General features: G+C 37.6%; 1 protein-coding gene across 1 annotated transcript in view; it reads right to left on the bottom strand.

Annotated features, from left to right (window-relative positions):
- Positions 1–21,774, bottom strand: part of LOC128743189 (uncharacterized) — a 113,045-nt gene that overhangs the window by 28,158 nt on the left and 63,113 nt on the right. The window contains exons 4-6 of the mRNA XM_053839716.1: positions 20,958–21,049; positions 6,962–7,195; positions 6,456–6,883 (exon numbers count right to left, since the gene is read on the bottom strand). Of these exons, the coding sequence (XP_053695691.1) occupies positions 6,456–6,883; positions 6,962–7,195; positions 20,958–21,049 (754 nt within the window). The remainder of the gene's footprint in view (positions 1–6,455; positions 6,884–6,961; positions 7,196–20,957; positions 21,050–21,774) is intronic.

The following is a 21,774-nucleotide window of genomic DNA, read 5'->3' as shown; positions in this document are numbered from 1 at the left end:
GGCTAAAAAATAACAAATGGGATAGGACACAAAGAAACAAGGAACAATCAGAATGAAAACACGAAACAGTAAAAGAAAAGAAAAAAATAACTGAAAAAACAGACAGAAAAAGGTAAAGCAGCAGAGAAAAATGATGAGAAACGGGAAATAAAAAAGGAAACCTGGAGAGAAAAGGCAGAAAAGGGATCCAAGCGTGACAGAAAAGAAAGAGAAACAAGCCACAAAAAAGAGAAAAGCGTAACAGACACAGACAAATAACGAGAAGAAAACGAGATAAAGAACTAGCAAGAGTTAGAAGAGAGAGAGAGTTAGACAAGACGAAAGCTGGAACCGAACAAAGAAAAAATTGACGAGAAAAATGGGAAACAAAGAAAACAAAAAACGATTGAAAAACAGGAGGAAGAATATGACTAAAACATGGGGCAGAAAACGAAGAAAAAAGCAGCAATGAGAAAACACGAAACAGAGAAAAAACGGAAGAGAAAAGAACAAAAACTGAAATGAAGAGGAGAACCTAAGAACACACTTAAAAAGGCTACAGAAAAGGTGGGAAAACGAGAGAGAAAACAAAACAACAAAGGAAACACGAAACAAGAGGAACAAAAAGGGAAAAGAGGAATTATGAAAGATAAAAAATAAAAAGGAAAACGGCAAAAAAACCAATAATCCCAGGACCAATAATCGGGACATAAAACATGTTGGGTCAAAATATGGGAAAAAGGACGAAAGAAGAAACCAGAAACAAGAAAAACGGACCTAAAAAGGTAAAACGGGAGAGAAAAACAAAAAAGGCAAAAAAGGGAATTAAGCGTAATAGAAAAGGAAGGAGAAACAAGGCATCGAAAAGAGAAAAAACGAAAGACACAGACAAATATCAAGAAGGAAAGGAGATGAAAATAGTGAGATAAGACAAAAGCTGAAACCAATGAAAAAAGACGGAAAACGGGAAAGAAAACCAAAAACACAGAGGGGAAAACAGAACTGTAAAAAAGTAAAGTTTTCTTGACAGAAAACGAAAAAAAATCGAGCAAAGCGAATGAAAACACGGAACAGAAAAAAGAAAAAAAACTTTGAGAGGAAAGGCAAAAAAGTGAGACAAAACAAAACAAGGTATCAAGAAGAGAAAACAAGAACGTGACAGAAAAAAACTAAGAGAGTGGTAATAAGCAGACAGAACAGACGAAAACGAAAAACGAGATTGAACAGGAGTTAAAAGAGGGATAGAAAATTAAGAAGAAAGAGTTACAGGGGAAAAAAGGAAAGGAGGAAAAAAGTAAAGGTAAAGGAGGAAAAAGGTAAGACAGAACAAAAAAGCAACCGGTCGAAAAGAGGACAAACGGAAAGGAAATGAAGAAAAACTAAAGCGAAAAAGAGGACAACGGCAGAAAAAACATAACGGAAAATGTGACAAAACGGGAGAGAAAAAGGAATAATCAAGAAAGAAGAGACCGAACAAAAAACGAAACGAAAAAGGAAAAGATAAAAACCGAAAAATAGAACAGGAAATCTGGAGAGGAAATGGGAAAAGCATCAAAAGTAGAAAATTCGTCTGTGTCCTTTTGGTGCCTTGCTTTTCCTACCTTCCTGTCAAGCTTGGCTCCCTTCCATCTCCACGGTTCTTTTTTTATTCCCCGCTTCTTGATTCGTATAGGATAAAAAGGAAACAATTAGAAGAGACGAAAGCTGGAACCGAAGAATGGAAAAAGTGATAAGGAAAGATGAACACGGGAAAGATAACAAAAAACGAGTGAAAAACGAAGAGGAAAAACAGGACTAAAATAAGAAAAAATGGGGCACGAAACAAAGACAAACGGATCAGAAAAAAGAGGAAAAACGAGATATAAAAAGGATGCCAACAGAAAAGGAGAAAAAGCCCAACTGACACAGACAAGTAACGAGAAGGAAAGGAGATAGCAATAGAGTCGAAAAGGCGGTAGCTTGAACTGGTAACAGGAAAAAGAAAGAAAAACAGGAAAAGGTAAACAGGGAAAATGGCAATCCGGGAAGCAAAGAAAACAAAAAACGAATGAAAAACTAGAGGAAAAAGAGGACTAAATATAAGAAAAAATAAAACAGGAAACGAAGTAAAACAGAGCATGAACACAAGGAACGGAAAAAAGAAAAAAAACGGAAGGGAAAAGAAAAAAATGAAGTGAGCAGCAGCAGGAAAGAAAAAAAGGGACAGAAAAAATGAAAAGAATAAGTAAAACATAAAAACGTTGGGACAAAAATCGGGAAAATAGAACAGAACCAGAAAAGAAAAAAAACAGCACAAAAAGAAAAGGCTACAACGGAGGAAAAATAGAAAAATGGAAAACAAAAAAGGAAACCTTGAAAGGAAAGGCAAAAAGGGAGCCAAGCGTGCCAGGAAAGTAGGAAACCAAGGCATCAAAAAGATAAAAACGCCATACGAATACGAATAACGAGAAGAAAACGAGGTAAAAAAAAGTTAGAAAAGACGATAGGTGGAACAGAAAAAAGGAAAAATGGACAAGAAAAAAAAACTAAGAAAACTAAGAAACTAAGCGAATGAAAACCAGATAGAAAACATGAGGCAGAAAACGAAGAAAAATGGAGGAATGAGAATGAAAACACGAAACAGAAAAAAGAAGTGAAAAGAACAGAACAGACACAGACAAATAATGAGAAGAAAACGAGTTAAAAACAGTTAGAAAAGACGAAAGTCGGAACCGAACAAAGAAAAAATCAACGATAAAAATAGGAAACAAAGAAAAGAAAAAACGATTGAAAAACTGGAGGAAAAATATGACTAAAACATGGGGCAGAAAACGAAGAAAAAAGCAGCAATGAGAAAACACTAACCAGATAATGGAAACGGAAGAGAAAAGAACAAAAACTGAAGTGAAAAAGAGGAGAACCTAAGAACGAACTTAAAAATGTAACAGAAAAGGTGGGAAAAAGAGAAAGAACACAAAACAAGAAAGGAAAGACAAAACAAATGACAAAAGGAACCAAAAAAAGAAAAGAGGAGAGATAAGAGATAAAGGAAAACCCAAAAGGGAAGAGAGGAAAAATGAGAGATAGAAACGAAAGCCGAGTAAAATGGCAAAAAGAAACGAATAAACGGGTCATAAAAGGTGTGGGCTCAAAACAAGGGAAAAAGGGGAAAGGAAAAGAAGAAACAAAAAATAAGAAAAACGAACCAAAAAAGGTAAAACGGGGAAGAAAAAGACGAAAAACAGGAAATAAACAAGGAAAAGAGAGGAGAGAAGAGGAAAGTCAAAAAAAGGAACCAAGCGTAACAGAAAAGGAAGAAGAAAAAAGGAGAAAAAACGTAACAGACACAGACAAATAACAAGAAGGCAAGAAGATAAAAAGAGTTAGATAAAAGCTGACAAAAGCTGAAAACAAATAAAAAGAAAAGATGGAAAACGAGAAATCAAATAAAAAACAGAGTGGAAAACAGAACAGAAAAAAATAAAAATAGGACAGAAAAAAACGGAGCAATGAGAATGAAACTACGGAAGAGAAAAAACAAGACATCAAGAGTGAAAAAACGAGAATAATAAAAGGAAAGACGAACAGGAAACAAGATATAGATATGAGAGATAAAAAGGAAATCCGAAAGGAAACATGGAAAAATAATAACGTAAAAAATGAAAAGAAATTTAAAAAAAGAGTTGATACAAAAATTGGGAAAATGGGAAAAATCAAGAAGAGAAAAAAACAGTTCAAACGGACAAAAAAGGGTAAAACGGAGGAGAAAAGGACGAAAAACGAGAAACAAAAAAGGAAACCTAGAGAGGAAGGCGCATCAAAAGATTAAAAATGCAACTTACCCGCAATAACGAGAAGGAAAGGAGATAAACAGAGTCAAAAAAAGCGGAAGCTGGAAATGATAACAGTAAAACAGGAAGAAACTGTAAACCAGGAAACAAAAAAAAGGAAAAACTAATGAAAAACAAGAGGAAAAACAGGAATAAGAAAAAATGGGATAGGGAACGAAGTAAACAAGGAACGGAAAAAGGAAAAAAACGGAAGGGAAAAGAAGAAAAACTGAAGTGACAACGAGGAGCAGGAAAGAAAAACACGTACAGAATTTTTACCTGGAGAAAATGAAACTTAAAACGAAAGACCTATACAAGATACCTAACAAACCTATACCTAACAAACAAGATATAGATATGAGAGATAAAAAGGAAATCAAGTAGAGAAAACTAGAAAAAAGAGTAAGTAAAACGTAAAAAATAAAACGAGCAATCAAAAAAAAGCGAGATGAATCGGGAAAACGGGATAGAACAAGAAGAGAAAAAAAACAGTACAAACGGACGAAAGAAAAGGGTAAAATGGCAGAGAAAAAGATTAATAACAGAAATTAGAAAAAAGAAAAGGAAAAGGCAAAACAAGCAACAAGCCGAACAGAAAATAAAAGAAAAACAAGGCATCAAAAAGAGGAAAAAGTAACAGACACAGGCGAATAACGAGAAGAAAACGAGATAAAAAGCGTTAGAAAAAACGAAAGCTGGAACCGAAAAAAGGAAAAATGGACGACAAAAATTAGCAAACAAAGAAAACCTAAAACGAATGAAAAACACGAGGAAAAACATAACTAAAAATAAGACAAAATGAGACTGAAAACGTAGCAACGAGAATGAAAACACGAAACAGAAGAAAAAACGGAAGAGAAAAGAACAAAAACTGTAGTGAAAAGGAGAGCTTAAGAACGAACTTAAAAATGTAACAGAAAAAGTGGAAAACTGAAAGAGAAAGGAAAGACTATACAGAAAACAAGGGAAACCAAAAGGGAAAAGAGGAATGATGAGAGATGACAGGAAAAATGGTTAAAAGAGGGGCAATTAAAGAAGTTGGGACAACAATTGAAAAAAACGGACAGGAAAATAAGAAAAAACAGGAAAATTGCACAGAAGAAAACGGTAAAACGGCAGAGAAAATGATTAACATAACAGGAAATTGAAAAGGAAACCTGGAGAGGAAGCAGAAAAGTGAATCAAGCCCAACGGAAATAAAGAAAAACAAGGCATTAAAAAAAAGGAAAACGTAGCAGACACAGACGAGGAGAGGGAAAGGGTTAAAAAAGATGGAAGCTCGAACCGGTAAATAGAAAAAGAGAAGAAAAAAGATGGAAAACTGGTAAGAAAACATAAACCGAATGGAAAACAATGGCGAAAACAGGACTAAAAGTAAGTAAAAATGGGAAACTAAACGAACTAAGAAAAAAAACAGGAAAAACCAAACGAAGAAAAAGATGAAATGGCAAAGAAAAAGATTAATAACAGGAAATAAAAAAGGAAAACACAGGAAACGATGAAACACGCAACAATTAAAATAAAAACACGGAACAAAATAAAAAGAAAAATAAAAGGGTTGGAAGAAGAAAACCTGAAGTGAAAATGAGGGACAGGAAAGAAAAAAAGTGAAAGTTGGAAGCGAAGAAGGGTGAAGGGACGAGAGACAAAAACGAGTAAACAACAAGAGGAATAACAGGGCTTACAAATAAAAATATGATAGGAAACGAAGTAAACACAGAATAATGAAAATGAAACAAGAGACAGTCAAAAGAGGAAAAACAGAAGGAAAAAGAAGAAAAGTGATAACGAAAATCAAGGAAACGGCACAGAAAAAGAAAACTAACGGAACGAAAAGTAGAAAAACGGAACTGGAAAGGAGAAAAACTGAGCAGAAAAGACGCGAAATGGTCAATCCTTGCTTCCTGCAACTTTGTGTCTAATTTCGTATTCATATCCGGTTTGAAGTAAAACTTCAAATTCAAATTAGTCCAAAATCAAATCTATTATAATGTCCAATGTCAACTCCAATTTTAAGTCCAGTTGCATGTCCGATTTTAAACTCAATTTCAGACCATTAATTCCATTAATTCCAATTTTAAGTTTAATTTGAAATTCTTTTCCATTTTTGCTGGGTCATCCTCTGGGTTCTGGGTCCCTTAATCTATTACGTATAAAACTCTATGCCGGGCCAATTTTAAGTTCAATTTGAAGTCAAACTTAAACTCTGATTGCAAGTCTGATTTCTAGCAGAATTTGGATTCCAATTTCAAGTCTAATTTTAAATTTATTGATAAATCTAATCGCAAGTCCAATTAAACTCCAATTTTCATCCATTTTCAAGTTCAATTTCAAGTCTAATTTCAAATAAAAACTTAAAATTTTGGTTGAAGTCCAATTTTATGTCTAATTCGGAGTAAAATTTCCAGTCTAAAATACTCTAAATTTAAGTCCAATTTCAAATCCAATTTCAAGGCCAATTTCCAGTTCAATTTGAAATACAGCTTTAAGTCCGAATTGTTAATTATTAATTCAATGCTCCATGTCAAGTCCGATATCAAGTCCAGGTTCTACCGTGATTTCTAGTCCATTTCCAACTTTGATTTTCCGAAATTCAATTCAATTCAATGCCCCACTCTTCGTTTATGTCCGGGTAGTTCACCCTTAATAAATTATCAATATAATCACCGTGATCGTTATGCCGAGCCAAATCCTGCTGGTCGATAAACAGATCGTGATCCCGATCCAGCTCCCAGAATTTGCAGTAAATGACGTAGAAGTGCTCGTAGCTGAAGTACGCCATAATCTGGTTGATGTCCTCCTCCTCCTCGAGCAGCTGCATCACCTCGAGCAGGTTGGACTTTCGCAGTTCGGGAGTCGTAATCTTCCCCGTCCAGCTGCGGTTGACGTTGTAGTATATTCGGGCTATCACGGTGTGCACGTAGCGCGAGTGGAACTCGGCCGCCTCCTTCAGGAATGCCAGCCCCGGATGCGTATCGACCACGTCCTGTATTAGTGGAGCGAAATCCTCCGGTAGAATGTAAGGCCGGGTTCGATCGCCCCGGGACATGATGTACACGAAGCGGGATGGTGGATCGTGACAGAAGGAAGTCATTCTGGAAGAGAATAATAAAATTAGTTGCACTTAGTTTCATTTACCGGTGGGGTTGTTTTTTTTTAGACCGGATACTCACTGTCGCCAGAAGCTGATGAACTTGTCGCCGTTCACACAGCCGCTGGAGGTTAGTGGGGTGCACATGAAGAGCGGAACTCGCCAGTACAGTGGCACTTGGCACATAGTGACAATCATGTGGAACTTGTCCCGACTGCACTCGTAGTTGGGAAGATTATCGAAGACCTGCTCCAGTCGTTGCATTGTTGTCTCTGTCGTGATTGATGGCGGTGGTTTGCCATTGGGGAAATGGAATCTAGAAGAGAGCAGATAGAAAAGTAGGACGGTGAAAATGATAAACTATACCTAGCTTTACTATATGTTTGCAACTGAATGGTGTACGGTTCATCGCCTCAGCAAATCGCACGAATGATTCATACTTGATTGAAGTCTAACCAAAACTAATGGAAACGTTGCCAACAAGCTGACAAACCGAAATTCATAAAGAATTTAAATTAAACATTTCTCATACTTGTCAAGGCAGAGAGAGAGACACACACAAGCCAGCCTGCTCTAGCAAAATCACTATTCGAATCTCAGCCAATCCTTCCGCTCTGCAGTCATCCGACGGATGACTTGGCAATTGCGTTTCTGGGGCAGTGTGATGTTCAGAACACTGAAAACCAGACCTTGCTCTGGCCAGTTCACACCGCAGCGCAGGCACAGCACAGCTTCTCTGCTCTGCCGCAGAGCAGATGTGAGCCGCAAGCTGCCAAAAAGTTTTTACTTCATTCATAAAATTTCTACCGAACCCGAGCGAGAGAGAGAGAGGCGAAAAGAAAAATAAATGAAAGGAAAACTTGACAAAACATCAACATCAGAACTGGCGGAAGTGCGATCAAATTATTCGCCCGTCTTAGAGCTTGCTTGGCCCAGTCGTCACCACCACACCACCAGAGAGCATCAGCCGGTCGTCGTTTCGTATATGCGTAAAGGTTAACCGAAACGGAAACCCACACGAAATCCGAGCGCATCCCCCAAAAGCGGAAAGCGGAAATCGAATGTGTACGTAACCGGCCTCGACTTGATTTGATTTTATTATGATTATCATCGCATAGAAATGAGCGTGGCAGTCGTGGGTTTCGGGTGTGTTTTGATTATATATGTCTGTAGAATTAGGTCCGTAACAAAAACGATAAACCTCTCGATTTTAATGACCATTCGGAGACTGGGCAACTGGGTCAAATTTGGGAAAAATAATTACCGGCTGTTTGTGGCAATGAAACTACTGTCTCACGACTGGGAATTTGACATTTAACAATTCCAACGATTGAAGAGTAGCAGCTGTCGAGCAAGGTTTCAAAGTTTATATCTTTTATAATTTTAAATTTTTTAATCTCTGTGTCCGTTAACGAATCTTTGCTGATTGCACGATTGCAGGTTTTGCACGTGATACAAAGCCATTGATTTTACAGCATCAATTTGTCCCATCAGTAATCTCTTAATTAGTTGTAGGAAGAACTTCAAAAAGAAAAAAATGAATTTTCCGCTTCAAATTGATTGTACCTATAGTTGCGTTAATGTTCCTTTAATTGATGTTGACGTTTCTGATAATTGTGTAGACCCGACTATGAGAAGGAAACGCTCTACGCGATCCGGTTGCAATGTACGACAGCTGCTCGCCACGGGACATCTAGATCGTCAGTGGCGATATGAACACCCACGTTTGTTTCCAACATTTGGGAGAAGGAAAAGCTGCCGGAGCAATAGATGGAATCCGTGGTTTGCACCATATACAAAAAGAGTGATCGATTCGACTGCTGCAACCCTCGCAGATCCTGTTACGCCGGCTGTCATCGGAAGCACAGGGTTTCGTAGAGAATTACCAGATTGGCTTCATGGGGCCTCGCGCAGCTACGGATTAGATTTTTACCATCCGACAGATCTTGCTGAACTATCGACAGTACTACGTGTGCACGCGTCACATTTTTATTGATTTCAAAGCAGCATACGATACAGTCGATCGAGACCAGCTATGGCAGCTAATGCATGAACACGAGTTTCCCGGCAAAGCCTTAAAGCCGTGACACTGCTCACGAAGGATATACGCGCCCTTGCCATGCTCAAGTGGAAGAAGCTGTGGACGTAATTTGGTGTTGGTGGAGTACAAACTGAAAGCGGGGATTGACGGAAGCGTAAGAATCACGAGCTGCAGGCACTGCTTGGAGAGATTCCCAACGTACATCTGGCGTAAGTCGGTAGGCTACGGATGGCCGGACACATCGTTGTAGTGTTAGTTGGTTTACAAGTATTTATTGAATTTGTAGATATTATGGATACAAGTCACTTGGATTTTTATAGAGCTAATTGTTTCCGCCCTAACCGAAGCAAGTAACATTCAATCAAATTGTTGGGAAGTGATGCTTATTTCTGGTTTTCGAAGACCCCTAGGTCTCCTAGTCTACAAAAATATGGCAAGTTGTGCTGTTGATTTTCAAAATGACAGATTCGTATGGCTAGGGGCGACTATACAGAGCTTACAAATGACTCCAGTACAAGAGATTTACATTACGTATACAAAATTGATTTGGTCATATCACGATCAGTGTGGAATCAGATTGATTTAGTGTGTTACGATCAGTGTGCAAGATCGGAATTGTTTTGCAATCTGTCGTAGGATCCTCTAAGAAGCAACCTAGGGCCTATGTTTTTTGCACTATTCAGCAATGAGCTCTTTGTACTGCTACCATCGAGATGTGTTACGTTTCATGCTGACGTCATTAAAATATACCTGATTATGAAAACCACAATTGACTACACTAAAATGTCTCTTTACGTTCATTCACTTTACGTGATTTCTTTTTAGATCTACATTTTAACGCCCGAAATTTGAATTAACGTCATCTCTTTTTGGTTTTATAACACTAGCCCGAATACCAAAAGCCCGAATACCACATGCCCGAAGGACACTAGCCCGAATGTAACAGTAGCCCGAATGTCACAAGCCCGAATGTAACAGTAGCCCGAATGAAACACTAGCCCGAATGTAACACTAGCCCGAATGTCACACTAGCCCGAATGTAACAGTAGCCCGAATGTCACAAGCCCGAATGTAACAGTAGCCCGAATGAAACACTAGCCCGAATGTAACACTAGCCCGACTGTAACATTAGCCCGAATGTAACACTAGAAAACGGGGGGCCCCGCACAAATCACATCTGTCTAGGGCTATTCTTTTTCCTAGATCTAGTAGACCTCTAGTTATTTTTCCCTAGTCCTCGCATCAAGTTACCTTTATAAAATAAAGCCGCCCAGTTAGCTTCGAGGTACGATGCTGGCCTAACAAGCCAATCGTCGTATGTTCGAATCTCGCCTAGTCGGTGCTTGCTAGATAGAGTCAGTAGGATCGTTGCACTGGCCCCGTAATTTTCTTGTATTCTAAAGGCAGGCTGCGAAGTCTGTCGATAAAGAAGGATAATGTCTAAAGACGGTATAAATCCAAGGCTTTGCTACGAATTATTTCTGCTTTGTCGTTATTACACTGTAAGATTTCAATCACTTGACTAAAGTTAGCTGATTTTCGAGCTCAGCAATTTTTAAATCTTTGATTTTAGTTAAGCGAGATATGAGTTAGGCTTATCATAAGATATGGGACCTTTTTACCAGATTAGTAGCAAGCGTTTCCTAGATGATTCAGGGCGAGCCGGCCGTAGGCAACGGCGAGTGTTCGCCGGTGACCCGCCGTCGGAAGCGCCGGCCACTGTGGGGGGGCAGCCCCCCCTCAGAAATCACATCTATTTAGGTCTATTCGTTTTCCTAGGTCTACTGACCACTAGTTAGTTTTCCCTAGTCCTCGCATCGATATAACTTTTGTAAAATATAAAGCGGCAAAGCCGCTTTTTGCGACTTTCACACTGAATAAGCGGCGGTCTTTTGTTTCAGTATTTATAGGCTAGGTTAGAGCGAGGCTAGTTTTCAAATAAAGTTTACATAACAATTAATAACAGCAGTTAAATTACTATTGTTGTGTGTCTAATTCTTGAGTATTCTTGGGATTTAATAAAACCAAAAGCAATGTTGCGAATCGAACGAAAAGTCAACGATGCCTACTCACACGCGAGAGAGTATGAGAAGCATAGTATTCAACGGTTACAACGCTCACGCAGTCGTAAAAGAAACAGCCGCCGTTGCTGTGTGCAGACATTCGGCTTCCTACACACTGGTGAACGCACAGTCTCACACCGTTTTTCTGCGTAGCTTATTCGCGAGTCGAAAAACTCACGAGCAATCAGTTGCCTGTGAAGCTAATGAAGAACTGTGATACAAATTTTGCATTACTTTTTCTTTTCTTCGTCATCTTCGCCCTCAATTCTATTCATGGGCGGGAGTGCGAACCCTCGCGAGTAATTTGTATCAGCAGCTCGGGCTTCAACGACGAACAAGAGCGACGACCATAGCTGTTAGCTAAACACACACTCGCAAAAATTCGTTGCAGTGCATGAATAAATAAGAGCGTGGGTCCGAAAGAATGAGTACGCGTCTGTGAGGAAATTAGACCACACGAGTGTGGGTTTCGCAACACCGATCCGAAAGTAAATCTTGGGTGCTACACTCCGTACACCTTCTGTTTTTATACAACAGACTTCGCAGCCAGCCGATTCTGCAACCTTGCGGTTATGGAGCTCCAAATGTTACATTCGGGCTTGTGTTACATTCGTACTGGTATTACCTTTGGGCTCGTGCTGCATTCGGGCTTGTGTTACTTTCGGGCTTATGTTACATTCGGGCTACTGTTACATTCGGGCTAGTGTTGCATTCGGGCATGTGTTACATTCGGGCTCGTGCTGCATTCGGGCTTGTGTTACATTCGGGCTACTGTTACATTCGGGCTACTGTTACATTCGGGCATGTGTTACATTCGGGCTTGTGTTATTCGGGCTAGTTGCTTTCGAGCTAGTGGTTTTCGGGCTAGTGGTATTCGGGCTAATGTTATAGAATCTCTCTTTTTACATCTAAAATTTGAATTAACGTCCTCTCAATCTAATCTGGAGCATTTAAAATGCTGTTGAAAATGCAAACCAGTACCTTTCTATCTTCAGATCAACTTAATGCTCCGTCAAGAGCAGAGAGCTAAAACCGCGTTCCTCAGGGTATAGTGAACAAGAAAAACTAGACTGTTCTTCTGCTGATAAATTTTAGCAAGGCGTTTGATAGAATCTCCCATCATCGTCTATGCTCATTTTTCTTTGAACAAGTTTTTCAATGTCGACATGTTCCGAAAATTTTTAGCTGAAGGCAGCCTGAAACTCAAAATGTAAAAGTATATTCAGGTTTTGTGTTTAGTTTTTAAGAAATCATTTCGTTACGGGACACCATGCGCTGTCGAGCAAACTGTATTCTGCAAATGGTGTCCCGTAACGAAAAAAGTAATCTGCATTATATGGTTTATTTTCTCTAGATTTCTGTTCAGGACGTCATATTTTCTATATCTGGTCTATATTCACTATATTTTGTAACAATAGTGTACTGATTTGGTGTGTTATAGTTTAGTGATAAGACATACGTAACGAAGTATATGTAAGGTAAACTTTATTTCCTGGTAAAGAGAAATACCCATGTGAGAACTATACTGAAGTATTATAATGAAATGCTTGCCTAATCTTAGGGTTTGGACACATTAGTAATTAAAATGTAGGGGCTGTGCATTAATTATGTAACGAGTTTTCCCCATTGTTGACTAATCGCCCCTTCCCCCTATGTAAGATTTTGCATGATTTTGGCCAAAATAACAAAATTCAAAAATTTTATTTAAAAAAATTTAAAACGGTAAAAAGGTTTTTCTTGATGCGAAAGGTATGCTTTATTTGCGCTGCACGCCAAAATGATATTAAATAGCAATTATTCAAAAATTAGGTATTTTGTTTTACTTCATGTTGCGAACTATAACTATAACATAAGCTGCTACAAAAGACGAACACATAAATTTGAAACTAATTTTGCCTATTCATTAAAATAACTTTGCTGATAACTTGCAAATTATTCTACAGTTATAAAACAGTTATATAAAATATAAAAAAAATAAAACAGTTGAAAAAGGTCATGAAAACTTTCAAAAAAGAATCGCTAGAAAAAGTAGCTGAAAGTGATGCCGTTCGAAGTACGACAATTACTATGCATCTTGCAAGCTAAAAAATATTTTCTGGGCTAGGTTTTCTTGCTAACGTGCTCTGCGAAGCCACTATGATTGCTAAAAAAGCTACTTTATTTTGGTCACTTCTATTTGATTTTGCCGTAAATGTCCAAAATAACGTACGCGCAACGTCTGTCCAAAATAGATAAATCACTCTACGGGGTTTGTACAACGATCCTACTGACTTTGGCAGCACCATCCAGTTGAGATTCGAACATACGACGACTGGTATCATATCTCGTAGCTAACTGGATGGTTAGGTTTTACTCATCAGGCATCACACCTTTTTTTACGGTGTCCACCTTTCATATAATGTGTCCGTTTTTCTGTACAATGTCTTAAAAATATGATTACTAGGTAATGTTTTTGATGATAAAGTATTAGTTTTGAACAAAATTTACTAGTAGTATGGCTATATCAAACAGAGATACTTGTGTAAATATTGAATTTTAATCTTGAGGTACCCGTTTTTACAGTACATTCCTCAATATTACAATCTATTATTATATTGTAATCATATTTATACATATTTATAGTAAATACATATTTACTTGCATTCGGTCATCAAAATAATAGATTTGTTATCGTCAATAAAGATTAGTTGAACCATGATGTGATAAGTGTTTTTTCATTCAATTACTTTTTGCATTAAACAAAACGTTACGGGACACCATTTTGAAGCACCTATTTTTTTTACATAGAAATGCTTATCAAAAGTCAAGCACAGCGCGATTTTGATTGTACATATATGATTAAAGAAAATCCATAGTTTCAAAAAATTCGGATTTAAATTCACTGGTAAATGGAAATAAATGCAAAATTTTCGTTACGGGACACCACTATAAAAGTACCTGTTTTTAAAGGCCGCCTATCTGGAAAATACTTTCATTTTTCAAAAAACTCTGTATGAACAAAATGTTACCCTAGTAATGAAACATGTTTTGATGATATACAGTTTTAAATTATTTTGGCTTAAAACTATTGACAGAGAATTAAATTCAGCCTTGCCTAAATGATGAAAACTCTATGTTGTTAACCTCCCACTTGTAAGATGCATTTTTGCATAAATTGTCAATAAACAATATGGCAATTACGGATTTTTGTAAGCTTTATAGTATGTTGGAACATACTACATACAAATATTTTTAATATTACTACTTTCAAAATTTGCTCTCATGGGATAGATGCGCGTGGAATGTGTCATTAGACATGACGTGACAAAGACTTAAACTAGAGAAAAACTGGCATAAAAAAAGAGAAATGAAAAAAACATGAAACAAAATTTCCCTCCTATTGGGAAAACGGGACGTAAAAAGGAAAAACGTGGAAAAGGAAACTAGAGAAAAAAACGAGACAAACTTAGAGAAAACTGGAGGCGAATGAACAATAAGAGTATAGAAGAAAAATAAGAGAAAAAAGGAAAAACGATCAAGTAAACGAGATAGAAAACGAAGACATACTGGATAGAAAAGGTGAAAAAACGGAACAAAAAAGGAACAAACCAAGAAAAAAAGGAGGAAAGTAGAAAATACGGGAACCGGAAAATTGAAAAACGAGAGCCGAAAAAGAAGAAAATGGAGAGACAAAAAAGGAAACCCGGGAAAGGGGCCCACTCTTCAAAAGGCCTTTACAGCCTCTTTAACAATCAGGTTATAAGCTTCAGCTGTCTTTTTAAAAAAGGAAAAACAGTTAAAAAAATTAAGCGGCCTTAGAGTTGTTACTTGAGTTTTGTTCCGTTTTTTTTTGTTTCTGTGTCGTTTTCTTGGTTTTAGCTCTCACTCTCCTTCTGTTTCTCCTTTTTTCACTCGTTTTCTTTGTACCGTGTTACCGTTAGTGTCCAGTTTTTCTTATTTACTGATTTTGTTCTTCTTCTCTTCCGTTTTACCTCTTTCATGTTTTCTCCTCCTTCTGTCCCATCTTTCTCTTTTTACATCGTGCTTCCTGTATCGGTTCTTTTTTCTCTCTTCGCAATTTTGCTTTTCCCTTTGGGTTTATCTCGATTTCTGTTCCGTCTCTTGTCGCGTTTTCTCTCTTGTTATACTTTTTTTCGTTCTGTTCCCTTTCTTGTCTCGTCCCTTTTTTCTACCCTCTGTCTCTCTCTGTTTTTTTCTCTCTCTCTCTTCTTTTGTTTTTGTTTCCTTTTCCGTTTTCCACCCTTTTCCTGAGTCCTGACTTTCCTCTGTTCCGTTTTTATTTCGTTGTCGGGCCCGTTTTTCTCTTTCTGACTCGTGTCTCTTTCTGTCCCATTTCGACTTTTAACTTTTTTTTGGTGATTTTTGTCTTTTTTCGCTTTTTCTCCTTTTCTGTTCCGTTTTTTGCTTTCGCCTATTCTGTTCTCCCTCTTATCATGTTCTGCCTTGTCTCCTTTCCTGCAGTTTTCTGTTTTTCTATGCCGGACCTTTTGCCTTCCGTTAACATTTTTTTTCTTCATTTTCTATTCTCGTCTCTCCATTATGCCGCTCCCGATTTTTCCTCTTCTGTTTTCCTCCTTTTCTATTCTCTTTTTCTGTCCAGTTTATCCTCATTATCGTCCTCGTTTTCTTCTTTTTCTTTTGGTTTTGACCTATTTTTCTCTATTGTTCTTCATATTTTTCTGTTAAGTCTGCACGTTTTCCCTTTGTTTCCCTCTGGTGTATTCCACTTTTTCACGTTTATTAGCCCGCTTTTCTTCCCATTCTGTCACTTTTTTTCAGACAGATTTTTCTTCTTTTGCTCTCGCAGCGGTTTTGCTCTTTTCCTATCCCGTTTGTCCAGTTTTTATCACGTTTTTTTTTCGTGTTCCTTTCCGTTTTTACTCTTTCTGTTCCTTCATAGTTTCCCGCTTTTCTTCTTGTTCTGCAGAGCAGCAGAAGACGAACTAACTCTATAGCCCTGCTGAGAAAAATGACTAACATTTTCATAAGAAATCGGCTGCCATTGTTTGGTTTATGCGATGAATTTTTGAATTAGGTAAATGTTCTGGAAAACCGTCTATTTTAGCCATAACTCAAAAACAATCCGTAATACTATGAGAAAAGACAACAAAGAGCTGACTAAAAGCCGATGCAACTACGGCAAAAAGGCAACAAAAAGACGACGGGAACATGACAAAAAGGTAATGACAAATGGGCGAATATCAATAGAAAAAGGACGAAAAACGACAAAAATACGATGAAAAATCGCCGAAAAAGCGCCAAAAATATGATCAACCAAAAGACAATAAAATATTACAGCAAATCATTGAGGAGATATAAAGGCACAATGTAAACAATAAAGAAACAATAGAAAACAAAACAGTCAACCCGAGCAGGGTTTTAGAGCAAATTGAAAACAAAAGTTGATATCTTGTTGTAACGGATTTTGAATACTCGGTGTGATTTCATTTTGGTCGACTTAGCGGTTAAAATATCAAAATTGATTGCAAAAATTCCACGCCGTGTAATTAAATTGAATACTGCTTTTGTTATCAAAAATATCAAACGGAATACTAATCTTGCTGTTACACAATATTAATAGGAAAGCAGAATTTGTTATCATTTTACTATCATATCATCATCATTTTGCTATCATTATATAATTTGAACCAACAATTTCACAAGAAAAAAATTTAAGTGAGAATAGATTAATTTAAATATTGAAGGTTTATTTACATCATATATAGAATCTACCATATTCTTTCAATATAAATGAAAGCAAAATGATAGCAAAGTCTGATACATCATTTTGAGTTGGTAACAAAACATGTTTTCTATTTGATATCAACAGCAGAATATGTAATAATTTTGATATACTTTTGTTGTCAATCTTTGCTCGGGAAATCCGACAGAGAGACGATGCATACTGAGAAAAGACAACAAAAAGATTTCATAAAAACAGCAATGAGACGACGGAAAGATACCAAAACAACAACAAAAAATAAGCCAAGAAAACAAACAGTGCAACCAAAGAACATTTAAAAACGTCAAAAACGACTATCAGACGACGTATATAAAATGGAATGATGACAAAATAGGCCACAAACACGCAAAAAAAATTTAAAAAGCGGCAAAACGACAAAACGATGAAAAAGTGACAAAAGAAAACAAAAAAAACGTCAAAATGACAATACCACAATGAAGGTGCCAAAATAGCAACAGAAAAGACGACAAGTAAAAATTCGTTGAAAAAACGACAAAAAATGCAAAAACGAAGGTCAACAAACAGACGACGATAGTGCACAGGCCATGAAAATAAGACAAAAATACGGCAGAAAACTCGTCGAAAAGACTACAAAGAGATAGCGAAAAAACAACAAAAACACAGCAAATAAACGACAACAAGACGTCGAAGAGGTGGCGAAAAAATCCAGTAGGCCGATGGAGGTGGCGAAGTCGATGAAAATAAAAGACGATAGATGACAAAAATACGGCGAAAAGACGTTGAAATCACACAAAAGAAGCAACTAAAAAAGTCAAGCGGCATAGTGAACAACGACGAAAGGACTATAAATAAATAAATGCAGAAAAGGCGATGAAGTCCCTTTTGAGTACTACACCTAAACCAACCGGAATTTGAAAAAGTGATATATGGGGCATTTGTAGAATTAGTTATTATCTGCAATATTGCTGAAGAAAGTAATTTTTTATCTTTTGTATTTACGGCGCTGTAAGGTTGCTACCCTTTTGGTAGCAAAAAGAGCGCTCTTTTTTGCTACTAACGGCATTGCAGCCCTATAGCGTAAGAGATAAAACATTACTTTCTTCAGCAATATTGTAGACAATGACTTGTTCTACAAATGTCCCGTACATCACTTTTTCGAATTCTGGTTGGTTCAGGAGCAGTAATCAAAAGAGCAAAATTGAAGCGAAAAGTGCATGCCAAGTCTGACGCTGGTCATAATCGGTTAAAAGATTAGAAATTGGCAAACAAGAATAAAATAGTTCAAATATTTCCCAAGTGACAGGTCATAATTTTCCGACTTTCTTTGGAGTTTTTGACCATTACTTAACATGAAAATGGACCTAAAAATGAAAATGGATTTGTTTTAAATCGGACTTGAAACAAGACTTAAAATTGAACCCCCAAACGGTGTGGAAGTTGGACACTTATCGCAAGATTACCAACCGAGTGAGTCAAAAACTGCGGACGTCCAAGTTACAATAATTATTTTGCCCACATTAAATTTTACGGAGAAGACTATAGGGCATATTTTTTAAAACTTAATTAAGAATTGGTTTTTCATGCTTGGCTTTTGTTAGTTACATTTTACAAGAATACAATGTTCTAGGCAATTATCGAAGCTTTAAATTTCAATAGCTTCACGAGCCCATGATGGGGTAAAATGGGGCAAGCGGATTTAAGAAATCAACGCTTCATCTTAAAGCTTAAGTCGAGTACTATAAACTTGTATGGGATCCGTTTGTCCCCAACCACCCAAATGAGAGTAAGGCAAGCATACGGTTTATGTGTTTCGCGTTCGCGAAAGGCTCGATACACGTCCATTTTTGTGCTCGTAGATAGACACATGGTTTCTTCGGCAAAGTTATGGAAAATATAAAGATAAACAACTTTGCTAAAGAAATGACATTTCAATCTCTATCGAGTGCAGAGTTATAGAGCATTTTCTTTGGAAATTCTTTAAAAATTTGTTTTTCAAACTTAGCTTATGTTGGTTGCATTTTACAAGAGTATATGGTTCTAGGCCATTATTGAAGGACTCAAAATACACGTTTTTGCAGAAGGTTGCAAATCGCTAGGATCTTTCCTTACAAAGTTATCGCTTTTGGCTCGTGAAGTTAAGGCGAAATCAAGCTTAAATAAGCGATAACTTTGTAAGGAAAGATCCTAGAGATTTGCAACCTTTCGCAAAAACATGTGCTTTGAATCCTTCAATAATCGCCTAGAATCATATACTCTTGTAAAATGCAACCAACATAAGCTAAGTATGAAAAACTAATTTTTAAAAAATTTACAAGTAAAATGCTCTACAGCTCTGCACTCGATAGAGATAGAAATATCATTTCTTTAGCAAAGTTGTTTACCTTTATATTTTCCACAACTTCGCCGAAGAAGCCATGTCCAAAAAAATGGACGTGTATTGAACCTTTCGCAAACGCGAAACACACAAAACGTATGCTTGCCGTACTCTCATTTGGGTGGTTGGGGACTAGCGGATCTCATACAAGTTTATAGTACTCGATTTTAGCTTTAAGATGAAGTGCTGATTTCATAAATCCCCTTCCCCCTTTTAACCCCATGGGCTCGTGAAGCTATGGAAATTTAGAGCTTGAATATGCGATAACTCAGCAAGTAAAGGTCCAAGAGATTTGCGGTTTTAGGCAAAAACGTGTATTTTGAAAGCTTCGATAATTGATATTTATTTTTGAAACGATGATTCTACAATTGATGAAGGGACGGTAAGGGAAAGTAATGAAGAAGGATTTTTTCGGGAATGAAGGGGAAGGGTGGAAAGGAAGGGGGGGGGGGGGTAATAGGTAGCTATGGTTAACAAGTTGTCGTTGTGACTCCTATCTTTTGTCCAATGCTGGAAGGTGCATGGGTCGAACCAAGCTGTAATCAGAGATTATAACCGGATTTGAACCCACAACACCTGCCAGGGCGTGTCGCTCACTGGTACCCGTGTACCTTTGAACCACAGAGGCGCTGGACTCTCTGCGCCTCTGTGGTTCAAAGGTACACGGGTACCAGTGAGCGACACGCCCTGGCAGGTGTTGTGGGTTCAAATCCGGTTATAATCTCTGATTACAGCTTGGTTCGACCCATGCACCTTCCAGCATTGGACAAAAGATAGGAGTCACAACGACAACTTGTTAACCATAGCTACCTATTACCCCCCCCCCCCCTTCCTTTCCACCCTTCCCCTTCATTCCCGAAAAAATCCTTCTTCATTACTTTCCCTTACCGTCCCTTCATCAATTGTAGAATCATCGTTTCAAAAATAAATATTTATATATGCCTGACCGCATTTCAAGGTCATGACTAAAAGTCACGAGTTTGGTCAATTTTCGATAATTGCCTAGAACATTGTATTCTTGTAAAATGTAACTAACAAAAGATAAGTATGAAAAACCAATTTTTAAAGAAGTTTTAAAGATTATGCCTTATAGTTCAGCACTCGATAAAGATAGAAATTTTATTTCTTCAGCAAAGTTAATTATTTTTACAATATTTACAACTTTGCCGAAGAAACTATGTTTATATTTCTTAACACAAAAAAGGTAATCATACGAACATAAATGATAAAATGAAGACCATAAATGATAAAATGAAAACAAGCGACACTAGGAAAAAAGTTCCACTTTTCGCCCTTTTGGACTACTGTGCCAGTGTATGTTCGGTAATTGTAAGTGAAAGATGCGGCGACACTAATCGAGTTCATAACGAACAACCAATTACGCATTTCCTTCGTAAGCAACAGCCAGGCGGAATCGAGTTAAATAGACAGATAAATGGCGATTATCAATGCATCCTCAGCCCAGCTTCAATTGCTTTCAATTTCGCTGCAAGCAGTATTTAACTTAAAGAGCAGGCTGTCGTCTATCGCTCTATTAAAGAATTATGGCCTGAATTAGTTAACAATTCGTTAAAACATCAAATGAATTCCTATATTTTTTATTAAATATGATCACCTAGCAAAAGTGGAATAATTTGGAGTATTTATCTAATCCGATGTTTCACATTTCAGATGCACCTGCAACCAAAATCTACCCGGGGTAAGGAACGTTCAAAAGAATGTAAGTGAGTATCAATTGACTGTCTGAGTTTGCATTCCGATTGTAGAGTTCTGTTGGAAGTGCAACCAAATGCCAACAGAACGCCCACCAACCGAACGAAATGACGATGACGAAGCACCGACCTAGACTGTGCATCATACAATACTGCATAAAAACCGACATAAAAAAATACTTACTGTGGTATGTAGGGAGCTTTCGTCGAGTTCCTCAAGTGCCGCTGAAGCGTCGTATGAATGTTTGGCGGGATTAGTCTGTTGACAGCTTTGGACTGAAACAAGCAGAGAAAAAAACGAAACCAAAAAGAACATTAGATAAAATGGTAAATCTCAATCAGTGAAATGTATCTAGACGCGCGGAACATTAGTGTTGTGTCAGTTCAGCTTTCTCGAGAAAACGATCGTCAAATCTACACGTGCCCGGCTGACGACTGAAAGATTTCCGGCTGACACCCGGCAGTAGGAGAAAAATCTTCGCTGTCTCGGCGCATGAATAATTAGGCGGGGCGGTGGAAACATTTCGACAGTTCAAGATCACAGCTCCCGCAGCCGACATCCCATGCGTGATCCCATTTGCGTAAGAACCGGACAAACTGTGACATCCGACCGATGACGATTGTGGAAAAACCAACCACCACCATGCGTAGCAAATCATCATCCGCCTCCATTAGACTGTCGGAAGAAAATCATTGGGAAAATCTTGATATTTCATTTTAATGATCCTCTTTTTTGTTTCATAAATTTGATGTGTTTTTAACCTCTAACCTTTTGTTAAAATTGGCGAAAACGTAACGTAATTTAAATTAATGGTGCAGCGGAAAGCACAGAAAGCGCCGATTTGAGCGTACAACACAGAAAAACCATCCATTTGCATCCTAATACCTTCCACGGATGAGTTTCACCCTGCTTCTGGTGTTGTAAACCCCAACTTTAAGCAGCCTGTTTAAGCATGCCTCTGCCATAAAACATAATCCGCGTGCAGATAAACGTTACGCCT

This window comes from Sabethes cyaneus, chromosome 3 (genome assembly GCF_943734655.1).
Source record: "Sabethes cyaneus chromosome 3, idSabCyanKW18_F2, whole genome shotgun sequence".
Classification (NCBI taxonomy): domain Eukaryota; kingdom Metazoa; phylum Arthropoda; class Insecta; order Diptera; family Culicidae; genus Sabethes; species Sabethes cyaneus.
The sequence above is the reverse complement of the archived record's forward strand: the minus strand, read 5'-3'. Positions and strand labels throughout refer to the sequence as shown.